Below are 15,481 nucleotides of genomic sequence, written 5' to 3' on the forward strand. Positions count from 1 at the left end.
TGTTAATGGCAGACCAAGTTAACTTTGAATTGATATTATTTCACAACACAACATCGGGTATTTGTCTTTGTTGTTCTTTCCCCATATGATTTGTAATATATTTTAAGACTCCAAACAAAAAGTTCTCCTATCTCTGTTTAAATTATCCGTGCAGTGCAGTTAGCAAGCATCGACTTATAACTAAGAATTATAACCAAACAATTAATTATGTTTGTTGTGCAAATATTTTGAAACATTAAGACTTTTTTTTCTGCAGAAAGCAAAGCACATCTAGCGTATATCTGCACTGCATCACAGCTGCTGCTGCCTCAGTAAAGAGTAATTAACAGGCAAGAATGCAATAACCTGTTTCTTGGAATCACGTCTGTCAATGCTGTAATTTTTCAGAACCCTGTGCAGCGAGGAGTCTTTCAAACCTTTAGTAAAGCAACATGACCCATCTAACATCAGCAACAGAAAGGGGTTCTATAATTACCTCCAGCTGTTGAACGTAGTAATGAGGGCATGGAAATGGTATTTCGAAGCGGGTTTTTGGACTAATTAGACTTTTTTTTATAAGTACTGTAATTTCATGCTGTTCTGTGACCTAGTTTTAGGATTTCCTGCACAGTTTTCCTCCAAAAGCAATTTCAATAAAACCTTTTGTGAAAGAATTTTTGGATTTTGTTTTATAAATATACCATTTTTCAATGTGAAGCTGTACTCAGCAGTAAAGCTTCTTTAAAACTTGAGCTCACTCTAGCCCTGCCCATTACAGCAATATAAATACAACTGAATCAAATTTCAAAAATGGAATTATATTGTAGTCATTTAGCATATCCAAATATTTTTGTAACTGAATATTTCAATTAAAAAGTGCAAATGCCAACTTAAAATTTATGGCTGAATTACATAACTGTATAGGCGGAAATTTATTCTGACATGTTTCAATATCTATGCGTAGATTAATACTTAACAATTCCTTTGCTAAAATAAAGAGCAATATTACTGCATGCCTGAATAAAGTTTATGCCCATTTTGCACAGATTTATAAAAATGAAATTTAACACTTTATGTCAATCAAGTACCTCTTTGCAGTCTGACATTACCATGAATGAAGAGTTAAATTGATTGCAAGAAAAAAAAACTGTCATCTGATTTCCATCACGAGCCGACCACCCTCCCCCCTCAACAGAGCTGCAAAATCTCGAGCTCCCCTGGCTATCTGACAAAACGCAGCCATCAGCGCTGTGGTCCGAGCTTTTTCAGCTCACACCTCGCCTAATCAGCAACACGACACCTGCTGTGCGTCAGGAAACCACAGGGGCTTCGTGCTTCTGAGGAGCGCATGATCTGTCTCACACACAGAGCTCTCTTACTTACGTCTTCCCACTCCCCCTCCCTCCACCTGTACACAGAGGGGCAGGCGCCGGCCTCGCAAGGCTGAGTGGCCGGTGGCTGGGCAGAAAGGGAGCACTCCGACTCCCGTGAGCTCCTCTGGGTCCCATTCTGGCAGAAAACGTCTCGCTGCTGAACGCCTCTACCACAGGACACCGAGCACTGCACCAGGAGAAAAGGTAAGACTTCACTGAGCACCCATGCAGAAGGTTGGCACAGCGGGTTCGCTGCACCATCTTTCTCATGGGTATCTCCTGTCGCAAGGGCAGCAGATTCCCAACTCTATCGCAGAATTTGAATTTGGATTTTGGAATATGAATTTACACTGTCGCAGCTGTAAAAGTTTCCAATTTTTTGGGGGAGAACTGATTGATAATAATGTTCTTCGGAATGTTATTTGTAATATGCTCATTGAGGTTATTATTGATGACCATTTAGAATGGTTTGATTGGTCTCTTTCCCCAAGAAATACAGATTCTTTAGGAGGCGGACTGTACTGGGACTGGTTTAAAGAAGCTAAGAAGCTTGCTAAATCTGAAAATTGCATGTCCTTTGTGTTTCTATGTTAACTGTGTTCATGAAAATGCACAGCATATGCAGGGATTGCAAAGTCTGTGAAATATCCAACTATCATTCATCGATTCTAGAAATATTGCAAATAAATAAAGCACATATCATGTCCAAAAATCATACTTTTTCAGTATTTTTTTCTTTAAATGGTTAAAACACTTGTTTTATAAAGTGCACAGTGATCAATACTAGCTGCTTTAATATCTGAAAATCTGTAATACTAAGAGATACTTGGGTGATAAGCATGATAAGTGTGATAAGCTGACAATGTTTTATTTATATATTAATTTGAGAACAAAGTCTAGTTTTTAACTAAAATGTTACTAGACATCACATTGGAAGACAAAGGAGAGTGTATTGAACCACTGTAGACTAATGCACTGCTCCTTCAGAGTGCTTTTGTCCAAACTCACTACATTGTTTTAAAATGACACTTATGCTGAACAAAACTCACTAATATAATGACCACTGAAAGTAAGTTCTTTGATTTGCGAATAAATTTACAAATACCACAGTGAAAAGCTAGTCTCGTCTTTTCTGACAGAGAATAGAAAGGGTGCAGGTAGATCAAAATGAAAAAAGAACTGCAGACCATTTCAGTGTTTAAGAAGGGGTCACTTTGAGGTAGCTGGTTTCCCCTGTTTTCCACCTCTTTCAAGATGTCCTCTTGATATACATTACAAACTCTGCCTTCCATACACCTGCACCCTGGCTAATAAAGAGCAGATTGTCTGGGAGGCACAGGGAGACCATGTGCTGGAGGGCAAACATCCAAACAGAAGTCAGTCTGATCACAGACTAGCACCTGTTGTACTCCGATCGCAATTTGTGTCTTCTTCAAATTAATTTTCTATTTTGTTTTTCCAGCTCTGCCAATGAGGTAAGAAATGTCTTCACCCAGATGAAGAGTCTTCAACACTTAATATATGGCGGTAAGCACTATTTAGACATTAATAGCATTATTTAGACTATTTACATTTGTTCTATCTCTTGTAATGTCTACTAATGATGTTCTGATGTCATCCGAAGAGATTCCAGAATGAAGGTTACACCTAAACTCTTCATGAGCTTCTTACTATTATACAAGTGAGAATTCTGTAGAATTCCTGGAGGGAATGTATCACTTTACTTTCTTACACTATAAATTCTTATAAATTCGCTATAAAGATCTACAAATACTTGTATAGACTATAAATATTTACACTAAATATACCATTTTAAAAGAAATGTATGCACACTTAATTCCTTTTAATCATCATACCACTGAATACTGTATCCACTTATTAAGAAATACAACCTTTCACATGGCACTTGCTTTTCACTGGGTTAGCACAAATCCACATGTACCTGAGTGAACAGTGAGGCAGAAAGAGCCAAGTTGATTAAAACCACGCAGCACTTCATTACTTTTCTGACACTATGAGTAGGGGAGGCAGTGCTGGCGTGTTTCCATCATTAATATTTGTGAAATGAAAGAGGAACACCGTGAAATACTGTCAGCCCACCCCTCTGTCAAAAGCCTGCAATGATCAAAAGAGCAATTAAAGGAGGAAACTACACACAAGCCCAGATACACGTAGGAGCAACAGAATGCTCTGTTAGGACTACAAGAGTGAAATGAAGTTAGATAAGGGCTGCTAACATCTGGGAAACATCACTCAGTCTCAAAACAAACAGCACAAATAAACGTGTTGATCAAGAATAGGCAAACAAAGGATGTAGACTTTTTTAACTACACAAATTTATATTCTCACCCATCCTAATTAAGTATGAATTCTGTTAAATGTTTCTGAAGGCTTGCAAATATGTTAGCAATGTAAATCTTGTAACCAATGTATTAGATGTTAAAGTGATATATTATACTTACAAGTTATATACTTTCAAGTAATCTGTATACAAATTAAAATGATTTTCCCTCAATAATTATTAATTGTATACAGTAATCACTTACAGAAGTAACATGTAACTGTAATGTTTGTTTTTTTAAATGTAACATTTTACAGCATTGTGAATAATACAACACCACATTGGTATTTTTGGGATACTGTAAATAATAGCAATCAACAGATATGCTTCAGTCTATCAAAAACAAAAACGTTTCCTCTTTAGAAATTCTGCACATTCCTACGGCAACAACAATTTCTCCATGACATCTTCAGAAAATTACATTACATAGAAAAGCCTGTGCGACATGCTACAGAATATTAAAAGTTTAAGTATCAGAAGGAGGACGGCAAAAAGAATTTCACTACTGAGTATCTCCAATATAATGATGTTTTTAATCCCTTTCCAGATGAATCTGTAATTCAGGCTAAAAGATTTCAGTGTTTCAGTGGGGGAGGCACTAAGAGCAGTGAGGTATTATAGTCCTCCTTCACATCAATCTGTTAAAGTGATCTTTTTTGTTAGCACTCTAAATTCCAAACTCTGTTTCTTTTCAAATGATTAGCAGAAAGTACAACATTTAATATTTCATTATTAAGTCCTAAATGCAAAAAACAGTCCATTGTTTAAGTAAACAGATCCACATGTGTTACAGTTTGCAAGATGTAACAATGTAGGAGTTACAATGAAAGTAGCACTGATAGTGCAAGATGCAAGTGAAAATACTCTTGAAGAAAGCAATGTTATTTCTTTTAACCAAAAGTCATGATGACATTGTGATACCAATTTCTTTTAAAGAGCCAATAGTTTTTTTTTTTTTTCAAATTTTTCACTGGCAACTTAATGCCAGCAAAAGCAAGCTTTTCAAGATTTTGTGATTAGTAAACTAGGGTCCAGCTGTTAATCAAACTCTGTTAAATTCTAAATATATGTTACTGTTTGACTGACTCTTTTAATGAAATGCTGCTCTTATGAACTAGGTTTACAATTTGCAGCTTGCAGGCTGGCAAAAGATTTTTACTTAGTCATTTGTTTAACTGGCAGTGTTTCTCCAATAACTTGCAACACACCAATTACTACTAATCACTTTCCACCTCTCTTCTGATTTATTTCATTACAGTGCTCAAGACAATGTCTTCAGTCAAGAAAGCTGTTTAAGCACAGAGAAAAATCCCTTTCTACTAAAACAGCTGCATGTTGGGCACAACACATGGTAAAAACTAAAATAGTTTTCTGGAGCATTCCATTAGATTTCTAATCAACATAAATAAGATATAATACACTGCTTTAGTGGAATCACCATTTTATAAATAACACAGCATAATGCCTTCAGTGTATTACAAAATGTTGCCTTTATATTTTCTTTCATTTAGACATATGATAGAAAACTCTCTAATACCTTTTAATTTTATTGTTAGTGCAAGTTACTGCCCTGTTACAGCACATCCACAACCAAATCACTCAATGCAGAAAAATGTGCTATGAATTTGATGATGAGATGTTTTAAATAGACTTACTTTGAGATAGCAGTTTTCCCAAATGGGAAGGCTACAAGCCTTCCTAACATATTACCGAAAAACCCGCTGAGCTGAAGTACTGAAACATGCCCTGCAGTGTCACCACTAGAAATTTAATTTTCAACATCTGATGTTTTCTGGCGGTCTGCTACCCCATATCAGGAGTAGGTTTTCGTGAGCCACAACAGCTCACTTAAGATAACCATCAAAGGTATAACCTACAGATGGTCTGGATCCAGACAGAACACTAGAAAGGTACCTGGGTCCAGATGTTTGTCACATGTAAGGAATACTGTCTGGTCTGACATGGTAAGTGGATTCTTTCTGGCAGGACACACTAAAGAGCTTATGACAGATGTTTCCTATTCTATGCTCTGCATGCTGTTGACAGTATTTAACCTCATTGAGGCCCCGAAGAAAGGAAACCAACAGGCCTGCTACCCCAGTAAGCTTCGACCACAGATTTCTAAGGCAAAGAGAAGAGACGATGACTTGAGATATCCAAGTGCTTTAACATTCACCAATTATGAATACATCAACATAAACCACATACAGCATGAAGAAAGATGTCTTACAGCTGCTGGACATGACAAGAAACAGAATTGTTCCATATGGGACAGAACACTATATAAAACAAAACAGGTCCGTCTTGAGACTTGCATGTATAAAGTCTTTAGAACACTATCGCTAGCATGCACACAAAAAGGAAGAGAAAGTTCTTTTTTCATGCCATTTACTTTAGATGCATCACATCATCTTACTTTTAAAAATGTGCTTTAAATATAATGCAATGAAGGCAACACCATATACAGTGACAAGGTATGTACAATACACGTGTTGCAAACGTGTTGGAAGTTTCACCACAATGATAATGAGGTCATATAGAACTAAGTATAACCAGAAAAAAGCACCAAACACACCCAAGAGCCATTCAACCATTTAGAATGGTCTAAAGGTTATTTAATAAGAAACCTTAAAATGGTGTTACACAACGCATTAACTCAGACAGTCAGAACAGCAAAATATAGACATACAGAGTGCAGATCAAAAACATCCGGGTGCAGACATGTCTGTTTATTTCAATCCAATAAAGCTATGTCTTTATGACTGTAAGCTACAACATAAGAAGCCATGGAACACAATAATTTTAAAGAATGATAAAATTGTGTGTTTTTTAATGGAATCACTCAATCTTCTGAGCAGTAGTGCAAGATTATAGGAAACGCATGCTCAAGATTGGATGGAAGAACAAGTAAAAGTTGGACGTTACCTGTCCCCAGCTTCCTGCTTTCCATTTTGGGCATCTTCCCCCTCTGCACCTCCTCTGCTTGCTTGGCTTGGCCAGGTGTTCACAGCTCTCATCTGGCATGGGCTTCCCAGACTTGCTTATGCAAGTAACCCTGCGGAATTTGTATCCTTTTCCACAAGACACAGAGCACTGAGAAGAGAGGTTTGAAGAGTCTTATTAGTGGGCTCCATGAAGCGTGTGCATTTGCTTTTAAGATTTCATTTGATTTCAAATGCGTGTGCATTTGAGGCAAATAAAACTTTTCTTCTAGAGAACAGTTATTCATACAGTCAACTGCCATCTACTTCCCACTCAATTACTGTGCCAACAGTATGACAGATTGTAGTTTGAAAGCTATGCAATCAATAATGCATGCAGGAAAATGTATTTATTTTGAAAAACATTTTTATGTTAAAATAACAGTATATTATATTTAATTGTAAAATAACAGATATTTTAAAATACAATTCAAAATAATAGTAGGTAGCAAACCATTGTACAGTAATCACACAATACTATTCTAAAGTAAGGAGCTCTTCAGGCCAACAACACACAGATTTCTCTAACTATACTCTGCATTTGTATTAAAATGATCTGGGAATCTGTACTGTTGATCTTTTATGTAGTAAAAATGTTGTCTAAGTAGTATGTACAGAGATATAAGAGGTATGTGGAACTCAGTTCGAAAACTGAAAAAAATATATTTTTGTACAGTATGTACAAAGAGGTTTATTAAATATTTTGTGGTTTGCTGAGACAATATAGTTTCACAAATGTAATTATGCAAGTTAATGACTTAAGGAACAATAATACACTATCATAGCTACCAATGTCTTGCATGTCTGTGGGCTAGATGGTTCAACAAGTCTCTCTCCACACAGCATTGCCAGAAGGAATCAACACTAAGAATAAATCAGCAGGTATTGTAATTGAAAGCTTTGTTGTAAGCCAACCAGCTGCAACCCTTTTCCAGCAGGTTCACTAAACCTCTCGAAAGCCTAACTCCTCCTGACAAGCAGACACTGGACAGCCCCACTTTGATTTTGCATGTCAAGTTTTCAGTTAAGATCTGAGAATCCAAGCTGGATTGCAGCCGAGACAAGGATTCAACATGACAGATCCTCGCTGAACAAGTGTATTACCCAGTATGGTGCCCTCAGTGAATACTGTGCACTTCTCTAACTGAAACTTCACGTAACCCGTTAAATGGTATATTGTAAAAGGACAAATTGTAACCTTTTACCCTTTGCACTCACATCATAGTATTTTCTTACACATTCCTGACACGTTAAAAACAACAAACAAGAAGCACATCATCTGTGCACTAACAATTATAACAGTTAAGGGCAGTTGTTTTTGAATTATGCTTGTCAAAAAAACTGAGTTATGCAGTGTTTTTAGTACCACTGTTGCCAGCTTATCCGATTCAACTCCAACAATTATTCCAAAGGTAATTAACACAAGGCTGTTTCTTTGAAATATGAATATTAAGAAAAGGTCTGATGGAGATAGTGTATCTTTCAATTATTTTGTAATAAGAAACAAGACATATAAAGATATTTTCCCAAAAAATTCTTTTTTTTTTCAAAGATGGCATTTTTTCCAATATTGATACAGAATTCATTGGACATAATTCCATTTTCAAGTCACTGTTCTCTTGAGTATATACAGTAGGTAACGTGCTTATAGCTCTAAATGAACTATACTAATTTAATTAGAGCAGATCCTGATTTATGCAGATAAAGAAAATAAACGCTTTTCAACATTCTGAAGCTTTGCTTATAATCATAACCCCATAAATCTGACCAGGCTAAGGCATGCAGTGTCTAAATAAGAAAAAAACAATTCTGATGTGTGAAAGACTTTTAAGAAACACATTATATCCAGTTCAAACATCCTAAAGCCCTTTGAGTCTTCCAATTTCACACAGATGTGTTCCACATGCAGGAACAAACAGCATGAAAGGGCAGTTCAGTCACTGCTAGTGATTTACATACTAAAAGACATGGCTGAAGGTTTGACCTATATAATCCTCTTTTTTTGAAGACACAGCTGGAAGAATCAGCTTCTTTGTGGCAAACCAACATGTGACCAAGAAGTTGTATTTATATATTAAACTGTATTTTAGGAATATTTATTTATGCTATTTACAAAACATTATATGACTTCATAACTAAAAAAAACGATGTAGCTATCAGCACAGTCAGGAAAAGATACACATATATAAACATACATGTGTATGGGCATATATATATGTATGTGGGCGCATGGCACAGTGGCCTCTCAGCTCCAACTTTCTTGGTTTGATTATGTGGTGGAGTTTGCGTGTTCTCCTGGTATTCATACAGGTTTTCTCTGGGCTCTGCAGTGTTTTCCCACCTCCTCGAAGGTGGCTGGCTTGGATTGATTGGCTACTCTAAATTGTCGCTTTCACCAGGACCTTGTGCCCTTGCGATGGACTGGCCTCCTGTCCAGAGAGAAGACGACGTGCACGCACTCAAGCTCTGTGCCTTCAACTTGCAGTGACCCCTCGCCAGGGATAAGTGGCTTAATAATGATGGATGGATAGATAGGTAGGAAAACAGAGTTGTTACAGAAATTACATTTGGAAAATTGTTTCTAAAGAATGTATTTCCCTAGTCAGAATGAGAACAAATGAAGAATCTACTGCAAGACCTGCAAAACTGGCTTTCAAGTATTAAACCACATTGCAATAGTACCGGATATGTGTTCTAGTAAAAATGCATGTCACATACCCAGCTGTTAAGTTACAGTTACAGTACACCCAGCCTGTCGCTGTCTTGGTAATTAACCGCAAGCTATGTGCTGTTTTTAATTTAATCCTCACATCTTCATATTTTAACACTGTGGATTGTCAATTCATAAACTGTACTTGACAATGGCAATTACAAAAGGGAGCATACTAGGAACATATATAACAAATAGAATACCCCGAATTTGAATCTCAAATAATCATTCATCATTACTGAAATACTGTGCTGTTTAATAAGGGAGTATAATACAAATGTAATCAAAAATGTTTTGAGAAAACGTAAACTAAAAGTATTTAGTGGAAAATGGGTATACAATTTGAGATACAGTTTGGCTTTAGCAATCTTGGTCCTGAGGAGTGGGGGGATCAGTACTTTTTACTTGCACCTGTACAAAGTAGGTCGAGACAAATGCTCTGTCCTCTTTTTCATTAATGTTAGCGAAACCCAGTCAATAAAAAGTGTAACAAAGAGAAAAGTGTATTTTTGGATACTCCAGATCTTACAAATCTCTCATCCTTTATCGAAACATCTCTTGATTATTTCATTCTACTTAAATTTTTTAAAATGGAGTTTATATGACGTTAAATGAATGATGAAAACTGTTGTGAAATGATAGCAATACCCAGATCATCATTTACAGCAAACAGCTGAAAAGGACAATTAAAGATTTTTTTTAAGGAGCAAACAGAAAATGGGGCTCAAATGTTCTCAAGAATTCCCCATTTCCACAAGAGATAACAACGAACAAACAAAAGAAGTATAGGACAGTTTAATTGTCAAAATATAAATCCAAGTTTACATTTTTCCTTTGGAAATAATATTTACACATCAGTACAAATAATTTTGGTAGTTAAAACAACTCAAAGTAGAACTTAAAATGATTTTCATATACACTTTAGTCAAACCCTACTTTACACAGAAATTATTCAATTTGCTAGTTGCACTGTAGCACTTTATTCTGATAAAGTTATTCTGATTTGCTTCCTTTCAGTGCTCATTTAATCCACCTGACCTGAATACAACAGCAATTCTAAAACCAAAATCAAGAAGAGATGAGTGTGGAAAGACCCATTCCATGCAGTCCCTCCAAGCTAATTAAATATGTCTTGATGGGGCTCCTCAGGGATGTTGAAACACCAAAACCAAAAGTCAGCTCAAATGAAGGTTTGGGAGAAAGTTCAAGCCTTTGCTATTCCCAAAACACCCTGTTAAAGTTTTTTTGAAAAATGTTTATTTTCTAAGACATCCAGCATTCAAAAACACAGGCTGTTGAGCAGCTGTCTTTTGTACCCAGGATAAACAAGGCTTAGACAATCATTCATTGAAGATGGAAAGCAAGTCTCAGGGGAACCTGCAGATTTATTCCTGATGAGCTTGCCAAGCAAACTACCTAAGTTGTTTAGTATGGTGTGAGCAACTGGCCCACCAGTTTGCCTACAATGACCCATGATAATGAGATCCATGACAAGCCTGTTTTCAACAGACTGAAGTAAACTGCTACAGAAAACAGGGAAAAAGCCAAATGACTGAATAATTAATTAAGTCCATGTGTTTGTGCAGTCTGATATTTTACTGTTATAAACAGTTATCATAAATCAGTTAACTCAGAACACTGCAGTTTGAAATAATTACCTACACAGTCCCAAATTAAGAAATACAAACACACACACCAGGATATTGTGACAATCCCTGTAAAATATCCCTGTTAATGTGATAAATATTTGATCTGAACAAATGTGTGCTTTTCTGCATTAAAAATAGAAGAGGTAGGCTGGGTTGTAAAGATAGCATTTATATCAATATAAATAGATATAAAAGCCTATTTCTCAAGCTTGATCTTTTCAAAAAACAACATAATCAAGCATCAAAGCCATAGAAGTTATTGTCAGTATATTCAGTTTTAAATATGTTTATCAAGCACTTTTTAAAATAGTGTCTTCTAATTAAATATAAATATTATAAGATAATTTTGGGGATGTCAGAATATCCGTATGTCTGTGTGTAATTTGTCCCATGAGCTACTAACGTCACCATAGGGACTGTAGAAATATAGCTGCATTAGTCCGAACCAGCAAATTGCAGCAAAGCCCAGTTATAGCAGCATACAGGCTCAGTATAGTACTGAGGTATGGCAAAGCATGGCAAAAATGGAACTAAATTCTTGCACAGTACAGTCAGTGTACAGCATAAACATTATAAAACCACAGGGAACCTGCAATAACAGCAAGCACACATTCATAATAGTGGAGTCAAATATATATGCTGCCCCTCTCCTCAGTGTCAACACAACCTCGGTAAACAGCCATGTAGTAACAAAATTATTAAACATTTTCCAGACAAGAGTTTGAAAGTTCTGTTCATTTTTTACAACAAAGACTTTTAAGATGCGACATGGAATAGGTTAGTTGGTGTGACATTTTGCAAGTTTTTGATATACGGCGTTAAACGTAAAGCAAATTAGTAATCAAAATACAAGTTATAGTAGAAAAGATGAAAAGGCTTGATATACCACATTATAACATGTGTTTATTACTATTAACGCAAACTAATAAAAAATACCATTCATATTTACTGTTCACAGTTTGTGTTAAATAAATTATTCTGCATTTCGCAACACCCACAGATTTTGTGGAGAAAAGGAGGGGAAACATTTTACATGCTCAGGAAGAAGACCTTCAAATGTACTGTCTGTAGTGTCTTCGCCTAGCCTTCAGATTAATTACAAACAATCCACTATCAGCTTTTAAGGTGAAACAAAATGGAGAGCAACAATTCTCTTCTTAAAGGTGTTAACTTTGAATCAACACTATTTTAGGAAATACTCTATTCTCCTCAAGAAAAAAATACATAGAATTAAGTAACCAAAATGAAAAGAAACTGGATTATCATTCTACACCAATGTATAAAGGCAATGTATAAAGGCAGGTGCATGGCACTTTCTTTAACAATAAAAAACAAAGAAACTTTTAGATAACATTTCTAATTTTCTTTAATTGTTACCTTTTTGGCATTAAACAATTGTAATTAAGCAATATTTATATAAAAATGTAAATATTAACATTAGAGGCATTGTACTGAAGTAAAAAATAAATACACATAATTACATAAATATACAAAAAGTTCACAAGACTGAAACAATTAAGCTAATACTGCAATTTGATTTAAATTATCTTAAAATGCTGTAAAGACAATAATTAAATTAGAATTAAGTGTAACATTCCAAGTGATTGGTTAGTTACTCCAGAGAGTCAGCTAATCATCTTAACCAGTCTCGTGCCCGTTAGAAAGAAAGAAGGGCAATGCTATTTGATAATGAGGTAGACGTAAAAGTCTGGCTTAGGAATGTGTTATCAGAAATAAAATGTGTCCCTTGTAATTCTTTTCATTGCAGGTGTTGGAACTTTGCAAGGAATTTTCTTGTAAAGCTAAAACATTTTACTGAGAAGAAAAAAACTTCATGAGAAAACCTTCACAATATATTTTAAAATCTTAATTTCATGACAAATCTTGTCTGAACTGCCTTTAAATTTAACATTTATGCCACTCTGAAAGGAAACTAAACATTTAAGATAAACAGCAGAAACAGCAAATCTATACAGCAGGTAAGGCTTTCAAACGCAGGAGCGCATGAATTTTAAATAGTAAAAAAGGTCACATAAAATAGCACCGACATAACCTTAAAATTGCAAGTCTTCAATTTGTGATTTCTCCCTTGTTGTGAAGAAGCACCATTAAGATGATATAAATTAATGGCTAATTAATGTTTTTTGTTTGGTGAGGTATAGCAATGAACATTTTCACATGGATAGAGTTGCTTTGGTTACACTCACAGAAGTTATTTACAAACGAAAACAGAAAATCTAAAATGCTATTCATATACAACACCTTCTGCATAAAGTGCTTTAGCATATAATGGATATGCCAATGTTATTAATCTTCTACTCCTACTCCACGCAAGATGACCTGATAAAGACACTTGCAGCATAACATCATTACTTTACAGTGCCAAAGTGAAAAGATAAAGACAAAAACCAGTTCATACTCCAGTCAGCACTAAAATGCAATGCTAAGATAAGTCCTCAGACAATGAAATTCAAATTTAAGTTATCAAGGTGTTCCAGTACACATATTAGTACATATTAGATGGATATAAACATCTCTGGAAAAGCTGAAAAAAATATATCTCTTCTGAATGTAGCCGGCTCACATTTTTCTAACAGAAGGGAAGCGATTGCTTCCTCACTTGAAATATACCAAAGAAATATTGAGTTGTGTCGGTTTCAAGTTCAGTAAACAAATTAATCAGTAGAAATGATAAAGGTTCCGACATTTCAAAGTAAGAATTTTTAACTTGTTTGCTGTGATAAAAAAAACCCATAATCCTGATATACAAACAAATATAAAATAGAATATTACGTGTACACAATAATCAGGTACAAGCACACTGATATAATTTTGTTGCAGGTGAACTGCATTGGTCTTCATATTGTAAAGTACTGTATATACACACGTTAAGAAAATGCTTAATAAATTATTAAAAAAATATTATTTTTCTTTGATTTCTTTTGATCAAGAAAATTAATACTGATTCTTAATTATAGAAGAACATTAACACAAACAACAGGGAATTTATGCATAGGGGTCACTTAAATATATATATATACGTTGTAGCTTATTCTTGAAGCTGAAGCTTAACCACAGGTCTCCTGGTATGTTATCAGTGTGCTTTGCATACTACACAGCATTATTATTCTAAATGTACAACTTAATATGATGAATGCTGCTGCACGCTTAAAGGTTTAACTGTGAACTGTATCCCTGGAGAGGAAATGGATAGTCTAGCTTTATGAATAAACTTCTCTGCAAGATTAGTATTTTCTCAAGGTTGTGGAGAGTGTAAACTCCATACAATAAATCCTATAAAAGCACAAATATTCATGACCGTACCAAACTCCAAGGGTTGGTGTTCCAGTGTGGGTCGGAGGGACAGGCTTGAGTATTGCACTGCTCCCGATCTGGTGGTTTGTCCAGAATCTCACAGCTCAGGTCATTGAAACGTTCGCCATTGGGCCGCTGACACACCACAAGCCTGGTCTTTATTCCCCCACCACAGGTCTTGGTACACTAGACAGAGGAGCACACACACTTTTGAATACAATCTCTGCCCTTCACGCAGCACAAATCCAACCTCATCCTGCCTCTTTAAGGACAAAGCACAGTGCATGATAAAGCCTGAAAGCAAGGATGCAGTAGTTACAGCATTTAAGAAAACACGTGGCTCATATTATTGGGCTAACATGTTATAATGTAATTTCTGCAATAAATCATTGCACAAATAACTGTAGGAAGGACATTAGCAAAACAAGTAAATTAGGCACCCACCATCAATTTCTATACATTAATTTACATAATTATAGAAGTCTGACAAAGAATCTTTATTTACAAGGTAAGACAAATGAAAATAATTTTCCACTGACATTGACAACATGGGAAGATGTCAAGTTCAAGAGTACCACAGTGACCCACTTGGGATTTTAACCCACAACCTCCAACTTTCAAATTCAGAGCCCTAACCACTACTCCACATTGATGCGTCTGATTCTATAAAAACAGACTTGCCTCCACTAGGGAGCAAAATGAGCTTGAAGACAGCAGAATGCCACTTTTTCATTCTTTCCATGTAATAACACTCTTATATAGCACACATTGTAGCTGCTAATCAATGCTAATAGAGATTAGATCTCATACAATTCCTGTTGTAAACAAAAACCTTACCTCTCCCCAGTTACCATAAGCCCACTGTGGACAGGGGCCAGATTCACATGATCGCTGCTCTATGGGTTTCGTTGTACCATCACAGTTCACAGCTGCGTACCCATTCTCATCCTGACAGACAACAACACGGCGCTGGAATCCTCCTGCGCAAGTACTTGAACACTGTTGTAAGAAATGGCATTGGGTGAGTACAGCACATGGATGATTTTTACAATGTATTAGTAATAAATCTGTAATATTAAAGACATTTAGTACTATTGAAAGAATTGAACATCGAGTGTTTGAAAATTAAGGAG

General features: G+C 35.7%; 1 protein-coding gene and 1 long non-coding RNA gene across 6 annotated transcripts in view; one reads left to right on the forward strand and one right to left on the reverse strand.

The window, feature by feature from the left end:
- Positions 1-15,481, reverse strand: part of adamts9 (ADAM metallopeptidase with thrombospondin type 1 motif, 9) — a 60,584-nt gene that overhangs the window by 17,538 nt on the left and 27,565 nt on the right. For all 5 annotated transcript variants that reach the window (XR_015939617.1, XM_088636245.1, XM_088636244.1 and 2 more), the window contains exons 27-30: positions 15,186-15,347; positions 14,358-14,534; positions 6,619-6,786; positions 1,363-1,539 (exon numbers count right to left, since the gene is read on the reverse strand). Coding sequence is in view for 4 of the 5 variants with exons in the window: in XM_088636245.1 (XP_088492371.1) it covers positions 1,363-1,539; positions 6,619-6,786; positions 14,358-14,534; positions 15,186-15,347 (684 nt within the window). In the remaining variant the exon portion in view is untranslated. The remainder of the gene's footprint in view (positions 1-1,362; positions 1,540-6,618; positions 6,787-14,357; positions 14,535-15,185; positions 15,348-15,481) is intronic.
- On the forward strand, positions 1,417-11,752 carry LOC148661852 (uncharacterized). Its single transcript, XR_015939620.1, has 3 exons — positions 1,417-1,556; positions 2,815-2,879; positions 4,952-11,752. It is a non-coding gene; the product is annotated as an uncharacterized LOC148661852 (long non-coding RNA).

This window comes from Lepisosteus platostomus, chromosome 6 (assembly GCF_059453375.1).
Source record: "Lepisosteus platostomus isolate fLepPlt1 chromosome 6, fLepPlt1.hap1, whole genome shotgun sequence".
Classification (NCBI taxonomy): Eukaryota; Metazoa; Chordata; class Actinopteri; order Semionotiformes; family Lepisosteidae; genus Lepisosteus; species Lepisosteus platostomus.